At 49.3% G+C, this 24608-nt stretch overlaps 2 protein-coding genes across 3 annotated transcripts; one reads left to right on the top strand and one right to left on the bottom strand.

Annotated features, from left to right (window-relative positions):
- Window positions 1-1465: 1465 nt before the first annotated feature.
- Window positions 1466-7616, top strand: UCP2 (uncoupling protein 2). The gene is made up of 8 exons (XM_039848021.1): window positions 1466-1630; window positions 1918-2074; window positions 4509-4733; window positions 4904-5114; window positions 5940-6134; window positions 6213-6314; window positions 6643-6823; window positions 7184-7616. The coding sequence occupies exons 3-8, from the start codon at window positions 4608-4610 to the stop codon at window positions 7296-7298; spliced, it is 930 nt and encodes a 309-aa protein (XP_039703955.1). The 5' UTR covers window positions 1466-1630; window positions 1918-2074; window positions 4509-4607; the 3' UTR covers window positions 7299-7616.
- A 2582-nt stretch (window positions 7617-10198) lies between these two features.
- On the bottom strand, window positions 10199-24508 carry DNAJB13 (DnaJ heat shock protein family (Hsp40) member B13). 2 transcript variants are annotated; one of them, XM_039848019.1, is made up of 8 exons: window positions 22855-24508; window positions 18448-18551; window positions 17280-17441; window positions 14944-15101; window positions 13851-13964; window positions 12656-12769; window positions 11548-11624; window positions 10564-10874 (listed from the first exon to the last, which is right to left on the bottom strand). In XM_039848019.1, the coding sequence occupies exons 1-8, from the start codon at window positions 22920-22922 to the stop codon at window positions 10721-10723; spliced, it is 951 nt and encodes a 316-aa protein (XP_039703953.1). In that variant the 5' UTR covers window positions 22923-24508; the 3' UTR covers window positions 10564-10720. The 2 variants fall into 2 exon arrangements, with proteins under 2 accessions (XP_039703954.1, XP_039703953.1); XM_039848020.1 differs by lacking the exon at window positions 13851-13964 and having other exon boundaries at window positions 10199-10874.
- Window positions 24509-24608: the final 100 nt, after the last annotated feature.

The raw sequence follows: 24608 nt of genomic DNA, 5'->3' as shown, positions 1-24608 counted from the left end.
TATGTACTGTAAATGTTAATTACTAACTATCCCATACCCACCAATGTAAAATAAGTATGTATTTCTCCATCTTGCTTTTTATCCGACCCTAGAGATTTCCCCATTTTCCTTTCTCTCACCTCCTTAATCTACCACCGATGGATTTCGTGAGATCTTGCTTCTGGGCATGTCCTAAAAAAACAGCTCAAATAAACTCTTATAAAACTTTTATACAAGTTTAGACGGTCTTTCATACACATCTCTTATAATTATCCATTCCCATTCCAGCTATAGTCTGTCTCCTGGGCTGACAATCCCTTCTACTTGTGGACAATACAGAAAACACAGTCATGGAGCCTGATTGACCAGATTTTAGGTGACGGCTCACCACTTCCTACCTGTGTGATATTAGGCAGGGGATTTAACCTCCTTGGGATTGTTTCCCCATCTGTAAAAAGGTTAATATCAGCCTCACAGGATTATGTGAAGAGTTCACACTGAACCTGAACATAGTAACTGCATTGACTAAATGTTCATTTCCCCCGATTCTGGGAGGCTGACAAGGATGTAAACAGAGGAAGACAAGGGACAGAGGGTACACAAACGTAGGAACAGAGAGCCCAAAGGTAAACAGAGACCTATCTCCTTCTACTCCCCAAATGCATGTGCTTGTCCGGGCCACAGGACCCACCTACTGGTTGTTTACGTGTCACCCCCGCAAGACCTCCAGCCACCAAAGGGCGACTCATGTCCAGTTCATCTCCTAAGTCTCTTTCTCATACTAGGACTGGGCACGCACCAGGCCCAGGCCCTGTTCGCCTTCTCACTCCTTGGGCGCCGGCCCGCTTGCGTCACGGTTGGTGCCCTTGCCCCACCCAGGCCGAAGTACTCGGGGTCCCCAAGGCAAGGAGGGTGGCCAGAGGGACAACGCAGAGAGCCCAGCTGCTCCCAATGGCCGTTGGCGGTGGCGGGCCACCTGCTGCTGCAGCCAGGATTGGTTTCTTCTTCTAACAACGCGGCGGCTTTAACCAATCGCCAGCGAGGCCGGTTGGGAGGCCCCGCCCTGCGGGAGCCCGCGCTCGCTCCAGAGGCCGGCAGGTGGTTTGCAGAGTCCGGGGTCGCGAAGTGGACCCGTGAAAAGAAGTGCACTTATACCCGAGCATCTGGGCTGTTAGAAAGAGCCATGACAGGGAGGGGTGCGGGCGGAGGCGTGTATGACCTTGGGCAGCCTTTGCTTCTTTCCAGGCGTCAGTTTTGCCCTTCTCTCAATGAGGTTAACCGACTGCGGGGAGAGAGTGTGAGGCGGAGCGAAGGTGTGACCTCGTGGAGCGAGTGAGAGACCCAAGGGATTGACGCGGGGATCCGCCCGCACAGAAAAGGCAGTATTGGAAGGCGCGCAGAGTACCCTAGGCGTGACGGTTCCGGCGGAAAGGCGGTGGCTAGAGGGTCAATTCCCCCTCTCGCAGCCCGGCAGGCCCCGCCCCTCGCCAGCAGGCCCCGCCCCCAGGACCAAAGTCGCGCGGCAGCCTGCGCAGACTCCACTGCAAGCCTGGTCGGCCGCGTGTTGGAACAGTTCCCTGGCTGCGCTTCCTCCACGCGCCCTCGGACTGAGGACAGACCATCCGCACTCTCGCGTTCTCCCTGCGATCCGGTGAGCCCCGGCCTGTCCCAGCCCTGCCCCCGCTACACGGCCGCGCGGAGACGCGCGCTTCCCTCTCTTTAATTTCCCTTTTGTCCTCCCAACCTATTTTGTATTTTTCTTCTCTGTCCGTCCTTTGTCTCTCTTTCACCATTTTCCTTATTCGCTGTGTTCTTTACTTCTCCTGTTCAATTGACTGTAATTTAAACTTTCGCCCATCCACCCCTTTCCTTGCTGGGATGTGGTCTTTTAAGGTGGATTTCCCTTTCTAAACTCTCCTTCTTTGCCATTATCCACAGGACACATAGTATGACCTTTAGGTTTTTCGTCTCCCAGCCATTTTCTATGGAAAACCAACAGGATCGGGCCCTAATAGCCACTGGCAGCTTTGAAGAATGGGATGCCTTTAGAGAAGCTTGATCTTGGAGGCCTCAGTGTGAGACCTTACAAAGCCAGGTAAGAGTACAGTCTAAGGGAGGGGTCTCCTACTGCCTTCTAACTCTGCGGTGTGTATGGGGTGGAGGGGGCAGCAGCACATTAACAGAAATAACTACCACCACCACCCCAGTGAAGTCACTGTTCAGAGTTCATGGAGCACTTTCATATATCCCTGGTCTCATTCTGGTCCTTAAGCTGACCCTGGCAAGCCAAGGATGGTGGTCCCCATTTTACAAAGGAGGAAATTGAGGCCCAGGCGGGAGAGTGATTGGCCCTGGGTCACCCAGAGTATCAGTAGCAGAGCTAGAGCAGAAACCTATAGTCACTACATACTGTTGACTCCAGCTTCGACTGCCCCTGAAACAGATTAGTAATCAAGTGTACTTTTTGGACACTGAAACTGGTTATTTTCTGGGGATTGTAAAATATGATTAACTTTTTCTAGGCCTGAGTTTTACTTATTCTTCTTAATAGGATCTTTAGCACAGGAGAACTTTGCCCCCATACGCACGCCTCTGAAGGACCTGACTTGTCGCAAACTCAAGGCAACATTTAAAATGGCAACTGAGCCTCTGTGTTCTTGTCTTTGAGGTGGGCAGAGGCTGGGTCTTACTCTTTTCTCTGGTATTCACAACACCCTGCAACTCAGCTCAAGGTCAGGACATAACTGGCCCATGTCTCTGAGACCCAGAGAAGGGGCGCCATTTTAAGCTTTCTCTGAGCTGTCATACTGGCATGAGAGAACTTGGCTGTGGGATTTCCTCATGAAAGGCCCTGCCTGTGCCTGGGGCTGAGAAAACAGCAGGAAAGGAATGAAATTGGCACCAGGACAAAGCAAATAGCATAAGCTTTGGAGCCTGTAGACGTGGCTCTTACTAAGGTCCGTCATCTGTAACATGGAAGTAAGGGCAGCCACCTCACAGAACTGCTCTGAGTAGTAAGTGAGCTAACAGAGTACCCCAGGCAGTGGGTTGGGGAGAGGTGTGCAGTACCTCCTGGAGGATGGAGATGTCAGAGCAGGGAAACTGGGGAGTCTGGAGCACCTTCAACCCATTCTGCTGCTTGAGTGCCAGTCTTCACTGAGCCTCCTGTGGGTTAGGCTCCAGGGAGACATGAATAAGCCCAGGCCCTGCCCTATAGAAGCTCCTGATGTAATTGAGTAGTGAGTAGGCTCTGGATATCTCTGTTTGCCCCAGCCACCTGGGGTAAGAAGTGAGCTGTTTGTTTCCATCAGTCTTGGCGTTCACAACTGACTCCCACTATATTCTGCCTCTGCCTGCCAACTCTTCCTAGCTCTTTCCTCCTGTCCCCAGTGACATGGGCAGCCAATCAGGCTGATCTCAGAGCAGCTGTTCCAATGAAATCAAAGAAATGAGCTCAGGGGAGAGAGAAGCAGATAGTCCTCCCCCACTGGGGTGCTGGGCTCACTTCCTCCTGAGGCAGCGGGGGAGGGGAGGGTGTTGTTCCAACTCAGAACAAAATGGAGCTTTTGGTTTCCTGTGTCGCTTTTCATATCACTGACCTGCATCTCCCCACCCTCGCCTCTCTTGTGGTGAAGATATGGGCCCCCCCTATGTTCAAGGAGAGAAACTGGCCAGAGGAGACAGTTTTCCCTGAATCACACAATAGGCCAGGGAAGGAAAGTCAATCACCTAGGCACTACTCTCAACCCCAAGAATTGCCCAGTGTCTACCAAAGTCCAGCTGAATGTTACCTTTTCTAAGTCTTTTCTGATTGCCTACTCTTCCTTATCTCTCTCCTGATGAAGTTAGTTGTTCCATCCTCTGCACTTTGAGAGTATGTCTTGCAAGCCCCAGTGCAGCTTGAATCACCTGCCCACTCCCTGTGCCAGACAATAAGACCCCACCTCCCAGGGTAGATATTGTCTCTTGCACCTCAGTGAACCAGGGCCCAGCAAAGCAGGCTTGTTGAAAGAATGATTGTAGAGAGCCCAAGCGGGTTGGCAGCTGGGCAAGAACTGAACTGGGCTTGTCTATTCCTGTTCTCACAGACTTAGACAATTCTAGACCCATAGGAACCTCTCCCGCTTAAGAAATCCGGGGCGTAGACCTATAGGTTTGTACCTATCAGGTGTTGGTCTGGCTTCTAGACAGATCCGCAGAAGCAGGAATGTGGGCATCATCAGTGAAATCTGTACACCCAGCAGACAGAGGTGGGCCAGGGTCTTTTTTTGAGGTAGCACTAGGATAGCTGTGATCCATACTGCCCCTATAGTGAAAGGGTGGGGAGCTCTTCACAAAATATGGACTCTTTCAACAGGACTTGCTTCTCCAGCCCCTATCTGAGTACCTCTGGAACTTCTGTTTTCCCCCATGGGGTTGCTTTGGTCCTTGCTTAGAGAGGTGGTACTGTCAGGGAAGGTAGCAGTGAGGGTAGTGAGCAGGGAGGGCCTGGGACTACTGCTGATGATGGGATTTCTCTCTCGGCTCAGCTTCCGGCAGAGTTCCTCTATTTCGTCTTGTTGCTGATTGAAGGTGCCCCCTTCTCCAATTTTTCTCCATCTCCTGGGAGGTAGCAGGAAATCAGCATCATGGTTGGGTTCAAGGCCACAGATATGCCCCCTACTGCCACTGTGAAGTTCCTGGGGGCTGGCACAGCTGCCTGCATTGCAGATCTCATCACCTTTCCCCTGGATACTGCTAAAGTCCGGCTACAGGTGAGGGGATGAAGCCTGGGGATCCTAGTGTTGTCACTTCTGCTCCCTCCCCAAGATGCAAACTCCTTGAAGGCCTATGGGGTGTTTGGGACTGTAAACTTTGGAGCACAGGGCTGACGGAAGATAGGGAGGGCAACAAGTTTATCCCTATGCCTGTCTCGGTCTTCCAGATCCAAGGAGAAAGGCAGGGGCCAATGCAGGCTGCAGCCAGTGTCAAGTACCGCGGTGTGCTGGGCACCATCTTGACCATGGTGCGCACCGAGGGTCCCCGCAGCCTCTACAATGGCTTGGTCGCCGGCCTGCAGCGCCAGATGAGCTTCGCTTCTGTTCGCATCGGCCTCTATGACTCCGTCAAGCAGTTCTACACCAAGGGCTCTGAGCGTGAGTGTGGAGCTAGGCCGTAGGCTTCTTGGCCTTTTCTTCTCAGTGACAGTTGCTCTTAGTTAATTTCACAGCATAGCTCCTTTAGGCCCCAAGATCCCTAGGAGGATCAGAGGAATGGAAAACTGGAAGGGCCCTGATTCTCCTAACGATTCCTGAGCACTTGGGCTGTGCCTGGCTCTGAGCAGGGCATCCTCGCATGACAGTCCATACAACCACCTTAAGAGTAGGTGGTATCACCCACCAGTTACGGATGAGGAGATTGAGGCTTGCCAGAAAGGACTTGGCCAATGGCAACAGTGGGAAGCCAGAAAATACACCGAGGACTTAACTTCCAAGGCCAGCACTCTTCCATTTTATTTCCTCAGCATGCCACACCCACCCTCTATTTTACGTATGTAGAAACTCAGAATCCGGATCAAAAGGTTGACTTTTCCCAAGATCACATGTCAGGGAGTGGATCTAGGATGAGAACCCAAGTCTTATGTGTCCCAGCCCTTGGGAAAGCCACTTGGTTTTTACATTCGTCAAATGGAAATGATTCTGATTTCTTAGGGCTGTTAAGCAGGTTAAGTGAAGTAAATGAAAATACCTAATGTAAGAAAGCGCTAAGTCTCATTTTGTCCTACTCCTTGCTGTGTCCCAGTGCCTAGCAAGTAGTAGACAGAGTAAAATTTTGTTTGATGCGAAGAGTTCTTAGAGCAAGAGCTGGTCTGGATCCTCTTCCCAAAAGGCAAGAGAGTACGGTCACATGGTGTATTTGGTGAGGAGAGACAGAAAATGAGTGGAAGCTCAACTGGCCAGACCCTCATGGTTCTCTCACAGATGCTGGCATCGGGAGCCGTCTCCTGGCAGGCAGCACCACAGGTGCCTTGGCTGTTGCTGTGGCCCAGCCCACAGATGTGGTGAAGGTTCGGTTCCAGGCTCAGGCCCGGGCTGGAGGTAGCCAGAGATACCAAAGCACTGTTGATGCCTACAAGACCATTGCCCAAAAGGAAGGGTTCCGGGGACTCTGGAAAGGTGTGTACCAGGTGTTTCTTCTTCCCCTTCCACCTCCCCTATTCCCTGGTCTCACATAGGCACCCCTTCCTTCTGTAGGGACTGCTCCCAATATTGCTCGTAATGCTATTGTCAACTGTGCTGAGCTGGTGACCTACGACCTCATCAAGGATGCCCTCCTGAAGGCCAACCTCATGACGGGTGAGTGAGGGTAAATGGTGCTGGGTCTTGCGCTGACCCCAACCCAGGATTGGGTGTGGGAATCTGGTTGCCTGAAGACCATGTCTTCTCATCCTGTTTCCCCTCTGTTTGTGGAGTGAGTTTCTCTCTCTCACTTTCCAACTGGGATGAAGCTTCCACTTTGCACACTGAGGCGAGGTGGGCAAAATGACTCTTAGATCCTCAGGAGAGGTCCCAGCTGGAGTCTGTCTCTTTAAAATCACAAGATCCCAGCGACTTAATCTCTCTGCTTCTGGAGTGATGGCATGAGGAGTCCTGACCTCTCTAACCTGCTCTTCCTCCTTGGCAGATGACCTTCCTTGCCACTTCACTTCTGCCTTCGGGGCAGGCTTCTGCACCACCATCATTGCCTCCCCTGTCGACGTTGTCAAGACGAGATATATGAACTCTGCCCCTAGCCAGTACAGCAGCGCTGGCCATTGTGCCCTCACCATGCTCCAGAAGGAGGGTCCCCGAGCCTTCTACAAAGGGTGAGCCTCTGATCCACCCCACCCAATTCCAGGCTTCCTATCACACAGGTGGGAGAGGACCACCGGAACTGAGTAAAAATCAAGTGTCAAACTATTTCTAATCATGGTCCTAGTATTTCACCAGCATTCTCTCATGCTCTTAACTCCTTCCTCCCCCCAAGGTGCTACCTACTCTATGGGTGTTAAAATGGAGACTCACAGGGGATTCTTGCTCACAGCCGCATGGCTGTGAGGCTGTGGTCCCTGGGCCCTCCTAACCGCCTTTGGGACAGAGCAAGTGAGTTAGATTGGATGCCAGGGCCCAGCAGGGTAAGCAGGAGGTGGAGGTGCCCCCTGTGACCTGTGTTTTATCTCCTCTAGGTTCATGCCGTCCTTCCTCCGGTTGGGTTCCTGGAACGTGGTGATGTTTGTCACCTATGAGCAACTGAAACGGGCCCTCACGGCTGCCTGCGCTTCCCGGGAGGCTCCCTTTTGAGCCTCCCCTGCTGCCTCCTCTGGCTTGGCTTCAGCTAGAGCCAGGCCCTGCTTCCCTTTTCCTCATTTTCTCTCCCTACCCCCTTCTTTCCACTCCCATTCCCACCACCTCCCTTCTCCCCACATCCTCATCCCTCCTCCATACCTCATGTCCCCATTGCCTCTCAGTCATGGTGGAGTTGACCCCAGTTGACTCTGTGGCCTGTCACCAACCAGGATCACATGCCTTCAGTCCCTTGAAAAGTTCAGCCCAATTCTTCATCTTGTCCCCAAACCCAGTCCAGCTGGTACGTTACCCATAAAACAAGCTCAACCGTGGTGTCTCCTCCCTCTCTCATAGCTGTTACTAGAGGTCTTAGTCTAATGGGCCCTTTTGGTACCTGGTGGGCAGAGGAAGAGCCACCTGACTTAGAAAGGGGCTTATGACCCACGTTCTACACCTCCATTGTTCACTCTGGGACCCGTGGAGGTCATCTAGTCCATTTCTCTTTCCAAACCAGGCCCAAGGCTAAGGTGGCAAGTAAAGGAACATCCCAGAGTCACGACAATGGCTTTGTTCTCACCAGGCCACTTGGGCTTTTACTCACACAGTGCCTGGTACTCCACCTGCCTTTCCAACCCCCGAGCCGGCCCCAGGCCAGTTTATCTGCAAAATGAGAGTGTTCCTGTCGGCCCTGCATCACCTATGCTTCTTGGAAGATTGAGAGGAACTTGGGAATCTTAGATGCTGTGGGCTTATTTTATTTTACAAATGAGAAACCTACCTCTCCCCACAGTTCGAGACCTACTGAGGGCAAATCTGGCTGCCTTCCATTCTCCAGAGTCCCAGCCTTAGGTAATGTTGCTCCCCTGGGAGGGTAAGCTGCAGGGCAAACATCTGACCTTGGCCTAAGGGTACTTTACACGTATAGTCTCGCCCTCTCTCAGGGCTAGTGATCCCAGGGAGGTGGTGACAAGCCAAGATTTAGGCTGTACAGGTATGTCAGCCTCCCTGACCCTTTTCCTGCCACCTATCCTCAGACAGGAAAGCAGGTCCTCAACTTCTGTTTCAAGAGGTTGGGGACTCTGAGGTCCCAGAATCCTGAGATACCTTGTTCAGGGCTAGGCCCTTAGAATTAATCTGGGCCCATTTTATAGATGTCTAAAGAAGCTGGGGGCTGAGACAGGTCATACAAGCAAGGACACAGGATGTCAGCATCTGATCAGGGACTGGACCTCCCTCTCCCCCACTCTACCATGGACTTCTCCCAGGGACTAGTGTTGGGGTCCTTTGGGAATCCTGTTGGGCAGTGGGGTTGAGAACATAACCTCCCTCTCTTACATCCTAAAGCAGCCGATGCCACTGCTCCTTCCCCATTGGTCAGAGCTGGAGACTAGGCCCTTCAGTGCCTGGGCAAGGGGTCCAGAATATTAGACGTGTTCTTGGAGAAACAAAGAGGGCCCAGTTTCTGACAAATTGAGCTGACATATAGCCTCCAACAGGGACAGGGTTGGGCACCATGAGTCAAGCCAGAGTGAAAGTGGCAGGCAGCTCTTCCAGGCTGTTCTCTGCTGGACTGCAGGGAGTCGATGTAAATGGAAGACCCAGTTACTGTGCCATATGTGCCTTAATTCCACATTAATCCTGTGAGGCAGGCTATTTATTTTGCACCAGAGGAAATGGGCAATTTGTTGCTCTAGGCATGGCAGCTGGTTCATTCGCCATCCTGTGTCCCAAACACTGGGATGGACATGAGTCCACCAGATTTCCTAGTTCTGGGCACGATCCTGGAACAGCGAGCTGGGAAAGGTGCTAGGGATCTCTGGACACTCTAACTAGCCTTAGTAACTGTTCTGTCCTTAATGACTATAAAGTGGGCATATGATAAGCCCTGCTTTGCCTGACAAGGTAGCCCTGAAGATCACTGCGGTAATAGAAATTTCATAAAAGTCTTAAGATTCTCACCATGAGAAAGGGGCAGGCTTCCTGCTGGCCCAGGGGGAACCTAGAGTGCTGAGTTTTACAACGCAGGCCCCATACTCCCTCACCCAGTTGCTGCTCAAAACGGTAGCAACCACCACCCATCGCCACCTAGGTCCAGTCTCAGAGGACACAGCTTTACTCACCCATTTTGCACAAGGCCTGCAAGATAGGGGTTGTACTCTACAAATCAGGTGAAGGGGTTTGCCTGAGGGCACACAGCTGGTAAGTAGCACACTCCAAGGCCCCCCTCCTTAATGACTACAGAGGTGCTCCCTAGGCCCCTAGTCCAGATACTACATCTCAGGCTGCTGTTACTGCTGATAGTACTGCATTCTCTGTTGGATTACAAATGCCTGACTAGTATGACTGAGCTCCCATTGATGAAAAATTCCTTAAGCTATTATGGTAGTTTAAATGGTGGAATCTAAGCACGTGGGTAACATGGAGACTTTCTGGCACCTCTGTAGTCTTAACAAAAGTGGCTACCTATTCTGTCATAAGATTGGACCTATCCTATCCCAAATCCAGACTCGGGAGTCTCTCTTGGCACAGAAGAGGTGTACACCATGATGTTGACTGATGGAAAGTAGACTGGGGAGGCAGGTGCATTCTGTACAGGCTCAGCTGGGCCTGGATGCTGGGACTCCAGCAGGTCACATCAGTAGCAATGCTGTAACCTTGAAATCTAAGCCAGTTCACCAAGCACTTTCACACCAATGACTCAGTCCTCACAAGCAGCATGAGGGGGTTTATGAACTCTGTTTTACCAACAAGACAGGCAGTAACATCCAAGGGCTCAGTGGCAAGGCTGGGAGCAGAACTTGAGTCTGCTTCCCAGACCACACTGCTTAGGGACAGCCCAATACCCACCACACAGACAAGGATGCTGAAGCTGGCAAGGCAGAAACCACAGCCATTTCCAGCACTTGTGTCCTTTGTGCTGCCTTCCTAAGCAGGGCGGGTCTATGGTTCTGATGACAGCTTAGCCACTGGGCCCTGTGTGACCTGAGACAAGTGTTTTATATTTCAGTTTTCCTGAGTACAATGTGACCATATCATACTGTAGAGACTGCCCCTTTCTAGAGATCGTGTGTCATGAGAATCAGCAGAGCTGGGGACCCTCAGTCTACACAGTGCTGCCCACACTATCCAGGTGCGAGGTACATAGTCTCTGAACCCTCAGGGACCTAGCCACGACCACAAAGCCAGGACAGGGACCCAAGTCCTTGGTTTCCCTCTGCTCCACAAGAAGGGCTATATGAAGCTCCTCTTCCAACACACACTCTCCTGGGTGTAGCTGGAGGATAGGAAATAAATCTTTATTGTGTCGGTTTAAAAGTCCTGTGCCGTCCACATGTCACGTCTGTGCAGCGAGCTGGTTCCCCTGAACACCTGAGGCAGGAGTGCAGTAAGGCCCAGCTAGCCTTCTCCTCCCCCGGCCCCAGCCCCGAGCCCACCACTTATGTCAGCAGAGCCTGGCGCAGCATCTGCTTCTTCTGGGGTGTGAGGTGAGTGGGGAACTGGATGTCAAAGAAGATGAAGAGGTCCCCCTTCTTGGTGGGGTCCTCAGGCAACGGCATCCCCTCACCTGGCACCTTCTTGAAATACTTGGGACTGAAACAGGAGAGGATAAGAAAAGGGAGCTTAGAGGGCACCCCAGAGCAGCACCTCGACAGATCCCATGCCACCCTGCTCAGGTCACCTCAGGCACAGAGCATTCACTACAACTTCTACCATGGATGGCTTTTCTCAGCCAGAACTGGGTGGGAGGAGAGAGTAGACTGGCTTACTACCGGCAGCTTGCTCCCTGAAAACCTACTGACGCTGATTTCTGGTGGAGGACTCCAGAAATCTCCTTTTAGATATGGGAAACAGGGCGAGGAGGGAAGGTAAGTGAGCAGACGCTGGGTTCGGGTGGGGAGTGCTGGGCCGCTGAGCAAAGCTTCCCATGCAGAGGGCCTTTCTTGGTAAAGGGGTGAGTGGAATCAACTCAGAACTCTAATGAGAGGTTTTGGAGGATGGGAGATGAAGGCAATAAGAACTGCCCAACATTGGGGACCTCTAGCCTCTACGGTGGCTTTGTGCAAGTTAGAAAATGGCACTACATTTGTCGGGTGGATGCAATCCACAGCTCAGGCAGAGTGGGGACTGGATTTCAGTCCTCTCTCGCCCCCTTGTGCTGGGTGCGATGCAACCTGCACAACTGTACTAGGCCAACCTGTCTGATACACCCTCTAAGGCCCAGGCCAGCCCTTCTGCCTATTGGGTCCCAAGCAGATAGACTCACTGGACGATGTCATTGATGGGGATGTTGAGAAGCCGGTCATCTAGGGTCTTCACCTCCACGGTGCAGCAGGTCAGAGCCTATGGGACATTAAGGCCAAAGGCGGGAGTGGGGAAGGTCCCCATGGCCATTCTGTTTAGAAGGCATTTTATGATCCTCTTCAGTGCCAGGCCCTAAGCTGGGCCTCAGGAGACAAAAGGATGGTCAAAGACTAACAGGTGAGTGAGCCAGGCAATTACCTGCCCTCAGGAGTTCACGATCTGGTGGGTAAGACTGACACTGACATGTGTTCTGATAGAGGGAAGTAAAGGAGAGCCAAGGAGAGGCCCCCCAAGCTGTTCCGAGGTGGGACGGGAGGGCTGGCTATACAATGCTGGTAGTAGTTGATGAAGGCCTTAAAGGTTGAGGGGAGCTTAACAGTTAGACAAGGTTGGTAGACAGCACTCTAGGCAGAGGACCCAGCATAAAAAAGAGAACGGAAGTGTGAAATGTACCAAATGGACAAGAGTTCTAAGTGGTGCAGTGACTGGAGGGCAGGGGATGAAATCAGCAGGGTCCAGATTACAGTGGGCCTCAAATGCCATGCAAAGATGTTTATACAGGAGTGTGGCATGGGCAGATGAGTGTATGGAAAGACCCCTGTCGACAAGAGCCTGGAGGAGAGGAGCAGAGAAGCAGGAGGACCACTGAGGAGGCAGCTGCACAAGTCCAAATGCTCAAACATGGATGGCAGGGATGAACAGAAGTGGACTGAGTGAAGAGAGATCTGAAGGTGGGATTGACAGGATTTAGTGACCAACTGCAGGTGGGGTCAGGGAGGAGAGTCAAAGTCTAGGCTGGTGCCCAGTTTCTTGCTTAGATTATGAGGGTGTGGAGGGGCCACTCATACTCAGGGAGAAGAGAGAATCTTTGTGGCACTCATCACATTCTGAAGGCCTGTGCCATGCACTGGGGTGAGCGGAGAGTGAGATGCTGCTTGCCTTAGGGCCTCCCACGGGGTGGGTGGAGGCAGGGTGGGGAAGGGCAGGACGAGGAGGGGTGGGGTGGGGAGGGGGTGGGCGGGGCTCACTCTACTCTGCTCACTCCCTGCTCTTCCATTTTGGCCACTCACCTTGCCCAAGGGGATGGGCTTCACATAAAAGAGGTTGTCGTTCTCCCTGCGGAAGTGAGGGTGTAGCTTCTCCTTTACGATGAAGATGATGTCGGCTGGGATAATGTTAGGGCCCTGGGCAAGGGAGGCCAAGGGGTGACAAAGGCTAATTGGCTGTGTGACATCAACCAAGTTCCTGCCTTGACTGGTCTCCATGTCTTCATTTGAACAATGAGATCAGACCAGGTTTTCTGGAAAGGCCTTTTCCATTTGACTCCATAGCCCCTCCTCTGAGAAGACTACCCAGATGAATCCTGCACTCCACCACCCAACCCAGTACTTCTCCTCTACTGAACATGCCCAAATAGAAGTTCTCAGCTGGAGGGGGACCGAGACTTCCTTAGATGGTGGGTAGAACACTGAGCTGGGTATTCTGCAAAGTCTCTGTCCTGCCAAGCTTCACCAAATCACCAAAACACTGCTGAGGTCTCTTGTGGGCACTAGGACAGAAGAATCAGACTGGCCCCATCCCCCAAGGAGCTCCCAGGCTAGAAGGGTGAACAGACACACAGCGAATCCTCAAGACTGCGATAAAGGGAATCCAGAGGCAGGAGCTCAGAGATCAGGGAAGGCTGCTCTAAGGGGCAGCATTGGAGCTGGGTCTTGAAGGGTTTTGTTTGGTTTTGTTTGAAATAGATGTTTTCTGTGTGGGAAAAGAAGCAAGAATTATCGGCAGAGAAATTAATTTCCCTCAGCTCTGAGGACACCATCACTGCCTTGGACAATAATTTTATATTTTTATTTAAATAAGTATTTAAAATTATTAATAAGTGGTTTCTGAGTAGATCCTATGGTTGGACTTCACTTAGAGAAACACTGAAGAAAATCATGTCCTGGAGTTAAGACTGGATTCTCCATCCAGCTCTTGTGCTCTTGCCTTGGGCAAGGCCATCCCCTCTCTAGGCCTCGGTTCCCCACTCTGCAAAATGGGGAGAACACCCAAAATGGGCTGCCCACTCACAGAGGCGACGTGAGACTCTGTCCCTTGGAAGGGACATTAGGAATCATCTCATCCACTCTGCAGACTGGTCTCCCTGCCAGACTAGGGCTCACAGGGGCAGGAAAAAGCATTGCCTCCTTACTCTCCGTCTTCCCACTACATGACCCCGGGTAACTGATCCTAGGACTGACATTATTCAGCTTCCCTCCCTCTCACCTGGTCCCCTTCCTTCTCAAAGGTGATCCGTGTGCCCTGCCTCCAACCAGGCTTCACATCAATTGTGAGGATCTTGTCCTTAATGGTAGAGGAGTACCCATCCTCGTTCATCACCTGCAGCAGGGTGGCGGGTAGGAGATGCGGGAAGCTTGCAGAGGATTTCTCAGCATGAAGAAGCACCAAGGGATCTGTCCTTGGGCTCAATCCCCTAGCAGTGGGGAGTACTGACCACTTCCCTGACCACTCCCGCTCCATCCCACCGGATTCCAGGAAAGCAGGACAAGTTTGGGTGCTGGAGCCTAAGATGCTGAGCATTCACCATCAGTGCATCAAGACCACAACCCCAGCCCTAGAAATCACGTGGCCCTGGCCACAACCAAATGCACAGTCAACATGTACTCAGCTCTTCTCTCCCACCCCAGAGGCTCTGGCAGGTCTCTTAATCCAGAAGGGAGGAAGACACGAAGGTCAACACAACTGAGCCTCACCTGAAGCATTTTCCTATTATGTCACCCATCCATTCCCCAGTCACATGCCCAGATGTATGTCATCTGTGGAAAGTATGACCACGGTTGGCATCTCCTCTGCAGGGCAAAGGCTTGAGGGGGGTTTGTTCATGTGCTAGCATAAGACTGGGCCGTGGGGCTGAGGGTCTTCCTCAACCAGTCCCCTCAGGGGCTGTCTCCCAGCCACCTTCCATTCCCACACTGCTCCTTCTTACTCCTGGGGCATACACCCTGGTGAAGTCCTGGAGGTGGCATCTGGTAACTCCCAGAGGGCAGAATTCACTGGAGAATTTAGAGTCTTCCCACTTCCCAAAGGGATGTGGCTAAATTGAGAAGGAAAAGATCCTGCCCAGTTAGAAAGGTTGCAGAGGAAATTCCTGCACTGGGAAGGAACCGGGCTAATGACCCCAGTTGTTGCTTCCAAACTTCAGATTCTAGAATTCTGCAGTTCTAGGTCTCCGAATCTAAGATTGCATGATTCCATCAGAGACCATACCTGAGATCTCTAATTAGAGTCAAGGACGGGTGACTAATATGGTTGGAAGGGACAGGTGGTGGCTCCCAGCAGAAGCAAACCAAGTACTCACCCTGCGGGAGATCTTGATTTTCTTGGTGCAGCCGAAATATAAGTCCTCCAGGGACAGGTAGAGGTCTCGTTCGATTGGGGGATCCTGTTTCCTGACCCCTCGGCCCCGAAGTCCTCCAAAGTTCAAATCCACCTCATTTCCCTTTTCATCAAAAAACTCTGGGAGATTGGGAGAGGAGTGGAGTAAGAGAAATTATGTCTAGAGACTTGGATTAATAGACACTCCCCACCCCACCACACACCGACCCCTCAGTCTTCAAGCACTATACCCAGCATCCCATTCCCACCTTGAAGACTCAGGCTATTCAGTCAGGCCAAGAAGGTTCATCCCTTGCCATTCCCCATTGTTTCATCTCCCACTTTGGACACTGCCTGCCCCCCACCCCCAACACACACACTTTCCTGACTTCCCCCACAACTTGGTGAAGTACCCCTCGACCTGGCTGTCTCAGGAGAGGGGTGCCCTCTGGAGGCAGTACTTGGTAGTGCCAAAATTGACTCAAGCCGTTCGCTTTTGGAGTGGAGGATCCTAGTGTGCTAATCCTCCCTACCCTTTCCCAGGCTCCAGTTCCCCTCGCTGTCTAGCCCTGCCCAAGACCACTAGAGATCCCAAACTCAAGTTTCTATAAAGTCAGCAACTGACGTAGGGGCGGGGCAGGGTTGGTCCCTAACAAATTTGAGAGGTCACCAGCATATCCCCAACTCCTCTTTCCTCAACTTCTTTTGCCCCTGCCGAGCTCTAGACTCATAACCCCTCTTGCTGCCCTGCCCTTCCATCCAAGTGCAGAGAGAGAGCCCCTGACCTTTGATGTGCTGTGAAATCTTTTGGGCTTCCGTTTCTCCATCTGTGAGATGGAGTAATAGTGTCTGACCTTTCTTCTACCATTAGGATTTAGATAACAAGATGATGAAAAAGAAGAGCTAAAACTTGCTGAGAGCTTACTTAGAGTGAGTAGTTGCTATCATAATAAGATTTCCTGTACTCTGCCTCTCAAGGTTAGTGCCATGGAATGAACTTCACAGACTAGAATGGAGCAATGATCTTAGGCTGGGGAGGGCCAGGTGACATCATGCTATGTCCCCTTAAGATGTGATGGGTAATCAAGGGGCCTGTGAATTGCCTGGTCCCCTCAGCATTGCCAAATTTATTTGTTTACCCAGCATCCATGGTGTGCCATGTCTTAGACACCCCAATAGCCAGGTCACAGGAAGCCCCGCCCCTTGACTCTACAGGGAGATGGGACACAAGGACCCCTAAGGTAAATCACTGTAGTAGTATAGCACAACCTGAGAGACCCCCAAACCCTGAGCTTGACCTTCCCTAAAGAGCGATGCCCCAATACGCTTTGGTTTGGCTCCTCTGAGCTGCCTTTTTTTCATGCACTGAGAGAGACAGATCCACTCTGTAGCATTTTTCTGACTGCAAAGCCCATTTTCATAAACATTATCTCATTTAATAATAACCTGTGAGCAAAGGGCTATTACAGCCATTTAACAGTGAGGAAGCTGAGGTCTCAGAGAGGTTAAGAGATTTGTCCAGGATCACACAGCTCATAAATGGCAGCACATAGATTTAAAACAGGCTCTCTGACTCCAGGTTCCTTGCTTTTCTCAGTTTCACATGGAATTTATAAACCCAGCTTCCTCTGGCAGACAGGTGAAGGCAATGCACAGTGGGAAGGGTCTCTAAGGTGGGCCTACTTATGACAATAACATGGAAAAGAGAAAGAGAGGACTTTTGAAATGCAGAAAGGCTGCAGTATAGTATGGAAGAAGGGACTGGGGGAGCCAGGCAGTAAAAATCTACTCTCTTGAGTTTCATAACTGGAGCCAGGAAGACAGGTCTGAGTGTTAAGTGTTCTTGCAAGATGATTTGAGCCTCAGAAATCAACTCCTTGTCAGTCTATCTGGGACCTGGGATCACCCACCCATCCATCCATGCACTCATCTGACTAACACACACCTGTACAATAAAATCTTATGCAGCCATTAAGATGAATAAAGTAGATCTATATTATATATATATGTGTGTGTGTGTGTGTATATTAGGTGAAAAAATTGGTGTGTACGATGTGGTCTCATTTCCTTAATGAAATAAAAGGCTTATGTAAAAATAAATATATGCTCATAAATGCATAGAATATTTCTGGACTAATACATAAAATGTTAACAGTGAGTGGCTGCTTCTGAGGAAGGAATTTATTTCTTCCTCAATAAATTCTTTATATTTTTTTACCATGTACTGTATATACAATTTTTTAAAAACTACTGTAAGAAAAGCATCTTTACAGCTGCATCCTTTCCCAGTAAGGCAAAGTGGTAGGGAGGACCTCTCACCATCAAAGGGGTTGTCTCCTCCGAAGAACTCATGGAAAACCTTTTCAGGGTTGCCGTGGAAGACATAACCAGTTGTCCATGGGGTCTGGGATCCAAACTCCAGAGGAATCCCGCCCTTCAGACCCTCCTCTCCAAACTTGTCATAGATGCCTCTCTTCACAGCTGTGGATATATGTCACCGTGAGGAAGGGTACAGTCTTGGGGGCTAAGATAGCTAGAATGCTGGGAAGGAGGAGGCTATGGGGAAGAGCATGGGGCAAAATCAGCCTTATTTCTAAAGTGTCTGTTGTCTGGCAGTCTTTGGGAGGAGACTCTAAAAGTTAGAGATTTCATCATGGGTGAACCTAGGTATGCCCCATAGCCCCAAGGAGAGACGGGAGAAGACTGAGACTTGCTCGGGGAGGCATGGGGCCTGGAGTAGAAACAGAGAGACCGAGGGTCTTCTGGGATTTAGCCTAACTCAGTCATCATAGCTGCTGTCTTATCTGGGGGTAAATAGAATCTTAGACCTTTGAAATTTTAGAATCTAAGAATTCTAGAGCTTCCAAATTCTAGAGTTTAAAGTCCTGAAAACTTGGTACTAGTAAAACCTTAGTGATCTGGCCAGTCTCCTGCACAGTGTCTCTGATTGAAGTTTCCAGGACAAGCCTAGGGAAACCCACGAGGGCACTGCTCCAGGCAGGGGCAAAGAATCACTTTCCTCACTCTTTTGGTTTCTATAGGAGAGAGAGTTCCTAATTATCGGCCTCTTTCTGCTCCTTCTATATGCTCTGTCCTCAGGGAAATGGAGATGTAGCACCTGGGTAAATCTGGGAAGAATAATCTGGGTCTCAGCCTTAGCATTCTTCCCTTGGCAACAAGCATTGCGTTCTTTCCATCCTTGCAGGGGATGGTGGGGCGTGGGGGGTGTGCCTTTCGTTTTGCCCTCATGAGACTGGGTAAGCACATTAGCCTAATCTGGAGACTTTCCACACCATGTCCTCCACCTTAGCTTGTGTTTACTGAGAAAGGCAATTCTTCATTCTCTTTCTGTTTGTTTTGATTCTGCTTACTTTATGTAAAGGCCGCTCAGAAAGCCTAACACTCAGAGACTTAAGGAATGATCTTAATGAAGAGGCGGGACAGGGGAGATGTCCTGGAGTCACTCCTCCAGGCTCCACTCACTCACGGTCGCTCAGCACGTCGTATGCCTCTGCTATTTGCTTGAATATCTCTACTGAGGATGGCTCAATGGACTTCAACGGGTGGTTCTTAAGGGCAAGTTTCCGGTACCTTGAAGAGGGAAAGTTAATATAAGTCACAAAAGCTCACATGTTCCTGAGTGTTGACCATGGTTCAGAGCTGGCTCTATTGTCTATTAACTGGTGGCCTCTCGGAGCTTTGATATTCCCAGCTGTGATGGTCAGGGAGGCACATTGCTCAAATTCCCTTGGAGAGAACCCAGTGTAGGGAGCATGGCTGACTGACAGCTCCAGCAGCTGCCCCCTGGTCATTTGCGCTGAGGCTGCACACCTCCCACACCCCCACCCCAGCCGTTCCCAGCCAGTGCCTAAGAGTGCTGAGGATATTAGTGGTGGCTCAGCCCTGCAGGACACAGGATACCCCCAAGATACAACCTCTGCTTGAGGACTCCCCATCAGCCTGGTAGAGATTTCTCCAGACCACAATGCAGCCCTCCCTCCTCAACCTTTCTTTCCCTCTCTCCTTATACAGGTGTCAGACCTGCACTGTGGTCTGAAGGCTCTCCCTGCATACTCCTGCTCCCCCTTCACTCCCACAAGTGTTTCCCCCAATATATATCTTGCACATCTAATCCCACCTTGATGTCTCAACCTATACACAATCTTCTTGGAAAGATTAGATAAAATAAGGTGTCAAAGGGCCTGGTACAGAAAGCCACGCAGTGCACGTCAGGTCCTTTCACTGTCTCCCATCTCTGTGCTCATGCTTTTCCCCACTTCTGTATCTGCCCAATCCTACCACTCAGTGACTCGATGCCTACAGTATCTGAGAATCTATCATCAGTGTCCCGGGAGGAAAAAGGTGGCATGAACTAAGTGATTTATGGAGAGTTTAATGAGGGACCACTCACCAAGGTGTTGGAAGTGGGTGGGAAACCACAGGGACAGTGCAGTACCAGAGGCCAGGAGTCCTGAGGTGCCCTAACCACTCCTGAGTCTACAGGAGTGAGGGGAGGAGAGGTTACAGGAATCCTCCAGGAAAGAGTGTGGCAGGGTCCTTGGCAAGAATTTTAACCTTCGGTTAAGGGACATAGCCAACCTCACAGGCAGGGAGCTGGGAATGAATATCCCAGACCCACTCTCCTCTCTCCCAATCTCCTGCCTTGGTTCCCTTTAGCAGAATACATTAGGAAGCCTACGGGCCAGGAATTCTATGCAGTTCAGATAGGTCAGCCTCCAGAGCAGAGAGCAGGGTGCCGAACGGCAGGGAGAGGGTCTGGAGGAGCAAAGGGAGGCTTTGGCACAGCCTCCTAAGTTGCTCAGTACAAATTTGACCCCACATGCTCTCCACTCAATTGAGTGCAGCTCCTGGAAGAGCTCACACCTTCCACGGTTCCGGCACTTCTCATTCCACGCACTCTCTACAGACAAGTTCGTTGATCCCATGGCTCTGACCACCACCTACTCACTGACAACTCCTAAATCTCTATCGCAAACCAGGTTCCTTCTTTGAACTTCAGACTCTGTATCCAGCTGCCCACTTGGAATCTCCTCTCCAATGTCCCATGGGCCCCACAGACTCTACGAGCCCAAACATAAATACATTTTCATTCCCTAATTTCCCCGCCCCCATTTGTCCAGGCACTGCAGCTGGAAAGCTGAGTATTTAATGGACTCCAAGTTCTTCGTCCCCTCCACCCTCACCCCATCATCATTAAGACATGTCAATTTTTCCTTCTAACTAAAGTGCTGTTTTTCCTGCCTCTTCATCCCTACAAATAGTGCAGAACCAGTTCTTCCCTGATTCTGGTTTTCCCTTCTACAAACCATTCTGTGTGCTGTCATGGGCTTGCTCTCTCTTTTTAAATTGTTGCTTCTAAAATGCTCCCTGACTTAGTCATTCTCCTGCCTAAGTCCTTCACTGGTTCACCCTTTGTCTTCAGCACAAAATCCAAATTTCTCTAAAATTCAAGCCCCTGCTTCTCTGGCATCCTCACTCACAGCTCTCTCTCCCTTTTCCCTTAACCTTTCCTGCCCTGACTCCCTTCCGTGCATTGCTCATGCCTTTGACATTCTACTCCTGTTCCTGTAACACTCACCCCTTTCTAGCCCCTCCTGTCTCCTCCTGGCAAATTTTTATTCATCCTTCAAAATTCAGCTCAGGGGTCATCTCCAGGACACCTTCCTTGACTGCAGCCTTATTGTAATTAGACTCCTCTTTCTCCTGCCCCAATGCCTTTGATCTCAGTACTTAGCACACAGTGCTCCAATTGTTTATTGACTGGTCTGTCTCTCCCACTGGCCCATGAGTTCTTGAGTTTCTATGTCCAGTTCTCTGTGTCCCCAGTAGCTATCACTGAGCAGCAGTGAGTAAATGAATGATGGGAGCTAACTGTCCCACAAAGCAGCCCATCTCACTGTGGGACCACTCTGACTTTTAGGCAACACTTCCTCTTGCTGAGCTGGGTCTGCTGTCCTGTGACTCTGCCTCCATCCACGAGGATACTGGCTTGGCCCTTGGCCTTACAGAGAAAATCTGCTCTGTCTACCTTGAGAGGCTTGAAGACAATTGTCACAACCTTCCTGAGACTTCTAAACCAGACCTTTTCAGTTACAGAGGTCGCAGTCAGTTACAAGGGGAATTGTAAGTAAATTCTATCAATGAGTAAAAGTAAAGACACTTGAGAAGAGTTCTGGTTTTCATATAACTTGAGTGGTTTTAAAGTCCTCCCTGCAGTAATATCACTCTCATTCACCTGCTGGGAGTGGAGTCACAGCATTGAAGTGGCAGCCTACAGTGAATTAGTGATACTCAGGAGGTCAATAGCCAAGTGATTATGAATCTTTGTTACGTGAATTCAGCTTTTTTTCGGGGGGGGGTGTCAAAAATCTAAATATTCCAATGAGAGAGTGTGTTATACATGTGATTCATCCCTTAAAAGCTGCTGCAGGGGAAAAAGAGTTAAGCATTGTTGTTCAAAACGTATGTAGTTCTTCTAATCACTCTTTACATGATATAGTTTCAAATGCAAATAATTGCTGGGCATTTTTAAGCTCATTATCTCATATAATCCCATTTCAATATCATAATAAACCTTATCTATTATTTATTTATTTATTTATTTATTTATTTACAGGTGGAAAAACTAAGGCTCAGAGAAGTTAAGTAATTTGCCCATGTCACACAGCTAGGAGATAGGAGAACCTGGATTCAGACATGGGTCTTTTAAATGCTTAAGTTGAGCTTATCTTTCTGCATTCCAACTGCCCCTCCTCTTTGTGACATTTTTCTAGATGGGTCCCACTGGTCAATGAGACCCTCTGAAAAGCGGGTGACATCACACACTGTCCTAAATTGTTCTCTAATTGTTTCATGAGTTTGTGTTTTGTTTCTCTAACCACAGTGTAGACTCTCTCCACTTACCCCAAGTAGATCCCCTACAGGAGCTGCCATATGGTAGGTAACTATAGTAGGCGTGGTGTCTTAATATTGGCTCTGCTGTTTACTAGGCAGGTGGCCTTGGCACCCACCTCTCAGGATTTTTGTGAGACTTAAATGAAATAATGATGGAAGGTTCTCAGAACAGCACCTGCACAGTACAATAAATATAGCTATTATCACCACCCAACCTTAACTGATTGAATTATCCTAGATTCCTTCCTTCTTCTTTACCCTCCAATGATCCAATTAATTGCCAAGTCCATTCTCTCCCCTCTGGCCAGTCCACTGCCCTACTTCAAGCCTTATCTTTTGTCTGGATTATCAGGACAGCCTCTGAAGGGGTCTCTCTCCTTCCAACATAAGCTTCCACAGTACCAGTACTTCCCTAGCACTCATCACACTTGTTACTTATTGAACACCTATATTCACCAACAGAATTAAGTTCCATTTCTGTAAGAGTCATATCTCCAGCTGCTAAGACTGTACCTGACCCATATGGTAGTTGCTCATTAAGTATTTGTCCAAAATTTTTTTAAAGAAAAATTGTGCTGACTTCTACCCTGGGCTTTCTAAGAAATGAACCGCAAAGTCCCCAAGACTTGATACAGCTTGTTCAATGCCCAAATCCCATGTGACAGCCAAAAACAAATTTGTAACACATGCATCTGGCTAGGTCACTCTCTTGTTCGAAATCCTTTGGTTCTCCATAATAGTCAGGATAAAGTTCAAATGCCTCCTTTGTCCTTTCTTTGCTAGGAAAACCAGGGCACCCAAGAGAAGAGACAGGGTAAAGGGTGACAGACTGAGAACCCTGACCTAGCCCAAAGCCGGAGGTGGACAAGAAGAGAAGGAACGAGGTTTACCTTGCCTACCCTAAACCGTGCAGGAAAGCTCAGTTTGGAAGAAATGAAGGTAGGGCCTGCCCCAGCACACCCCTAAGGCCCCAACTTACGCCTTCTTGATCTGGGCATCCTCTGAATTACGAGTAATGTGGAGTATAGAGTAATAATCCTGGCCCATGGTTGGTTGGCAGTCGGTAGATAGTCCTGATTCCAGCAGAGCTGTTAGTCTGTGTTCTTTGGTTGCTCCTGACAACCACACAGGGGCACTCTGGGAGTTGTAGTCATTCTTGCCTAGGCAAACCACCTTCTCAGCCCTGCCTTACAGAAGAGTGAATGAAAGGACTAGAACTGGAGCTGATTCTGTGACCCTGATAAAGGTCACTCAACTCAGAAACCAGAGAATTTTTATGAAGAGTAGCAATTAATTTTAATTAAAAGTTTTCAGAACAAATACATTTAGCAGTTTTTAAAAAAATGTTTTAGAAAAGTTTTAGATTTTCAGACAAGTTGGGAATATAATACAAAGTTCCCAAATACCCCATACCCTGTTTCCTCCATTATTAACATCTTCCATGAGTATGGTACATTTGTCACAAATAACCAATATCGATACATCATTTATAACAGAAGTCCATTCTTTATTCATATTTCCTAGTTTTTAACCTAATGTCTTTTTGCTGTTCCAGGATCTCATCCAGAATACCACATTACGTTTAGTTGTCATATCTCCTCTTGGCTATAGCTGTTTCTCAAAACTCCTTGTTTTTGATGATTTTGATAATTTAAAGGGTACTGGTCATTTATTTTGGAGAATGTCTCTCAAGTAGGATTTTTTTTTTTCTTTTTTATGAGTACACTGGGGGCTGTGTGGTTTTGGAAGGAAGACCACAGAGGTAAAGTACCATTGGGGGAAGGGGTGGAGAGAGAGAGAATGATAAACATAAGAAAAAGTTAACAGAGATCTGGGTGAGGATACATTGGAATCCTTTGTACTATTCTTGTAACTTTTCTGCAAGTTTGAAATTATTTCAAAATAAAAAGTAAGTTAGAAAAAAAATATATGAAATATATTGTTCCAGAAAAAAAACCTTTACTTTGCCAGGCTATTGTGAAGAATTGCTTGGCACAGAGTCCATGCTCAATAGCTGACGCCACTGCCAGCTTGAGAAACAGATGCACTTCACACAAGAAATCACAAGGGGGCATTTGAAAACCAAGAAACATTCACAAGGCCTGTAGTGGTGTGTATGGGGGTTGTTCACTCTTCCTTACCCAGAATGCACTCCTCAACCCAAAAGAAAAAACAAGCTTTGTCTGCTGCAAACTGGGGATTATTCACAAAAGACAAGGGTTTGGGGCACTTAAGAGCTAGCCTCTGCTCTTTTTGTTTGGATCTGGATTTCACAGCAATTGTCAAGGGCTACTGCACCCATCACAACCACAATATCAGCTCTGGAGACCTATGAAAAGGGGCTCATGAATGTGATGGCAATAGAGAAGAGTGAGTCCTGGAATGGGAATTCAGAGACACAGTTGCTGTATAATGAACTCAGCCATACCCTCCCCCTCATCATGTTTTCTTAATCTGACTTATTAGAGGTACCTCCAGACATCCTAGGAGTTCATGTTTCTAAGCTCTGGAATATGTACCTTTGGGTCATCTGACCCAAAACAAATCACTCCCTAAATGAAATTGCTCTAGTCCCAGAGGTCTTGTAACCACATGGTATAGTGGAAGGAGCACAGGCCTTGGAGACAGACTGAGCAAGGTCCAAATCAAGGCTCTAGTACTTAATTTCTTGAGCCTCGGTTTCTTTATCTGTTAAAACAGGAATAATTTCATTTCCTTTTTAACAGTGTTATG

The sequence above is a fragment of the Pteropus medius genome, unplaced genomic scaffold (genome assembly GCF_902729225.1).
Source record: "Pteropus medius unplaced genomic scaffold, Ma_sr-lr_union100, whole genome shotgun sequence".
Taxonomy (NCBI): domain Eukaryota; kingdom Metazoa; phylum Chordata; class Mammalia; order Chiroptera; family Pteropodidae; genus Pteropus; species Pteropus medius.
This window is presented reverse-complemented; position numbering and strand designations above follow the sequence as displayed.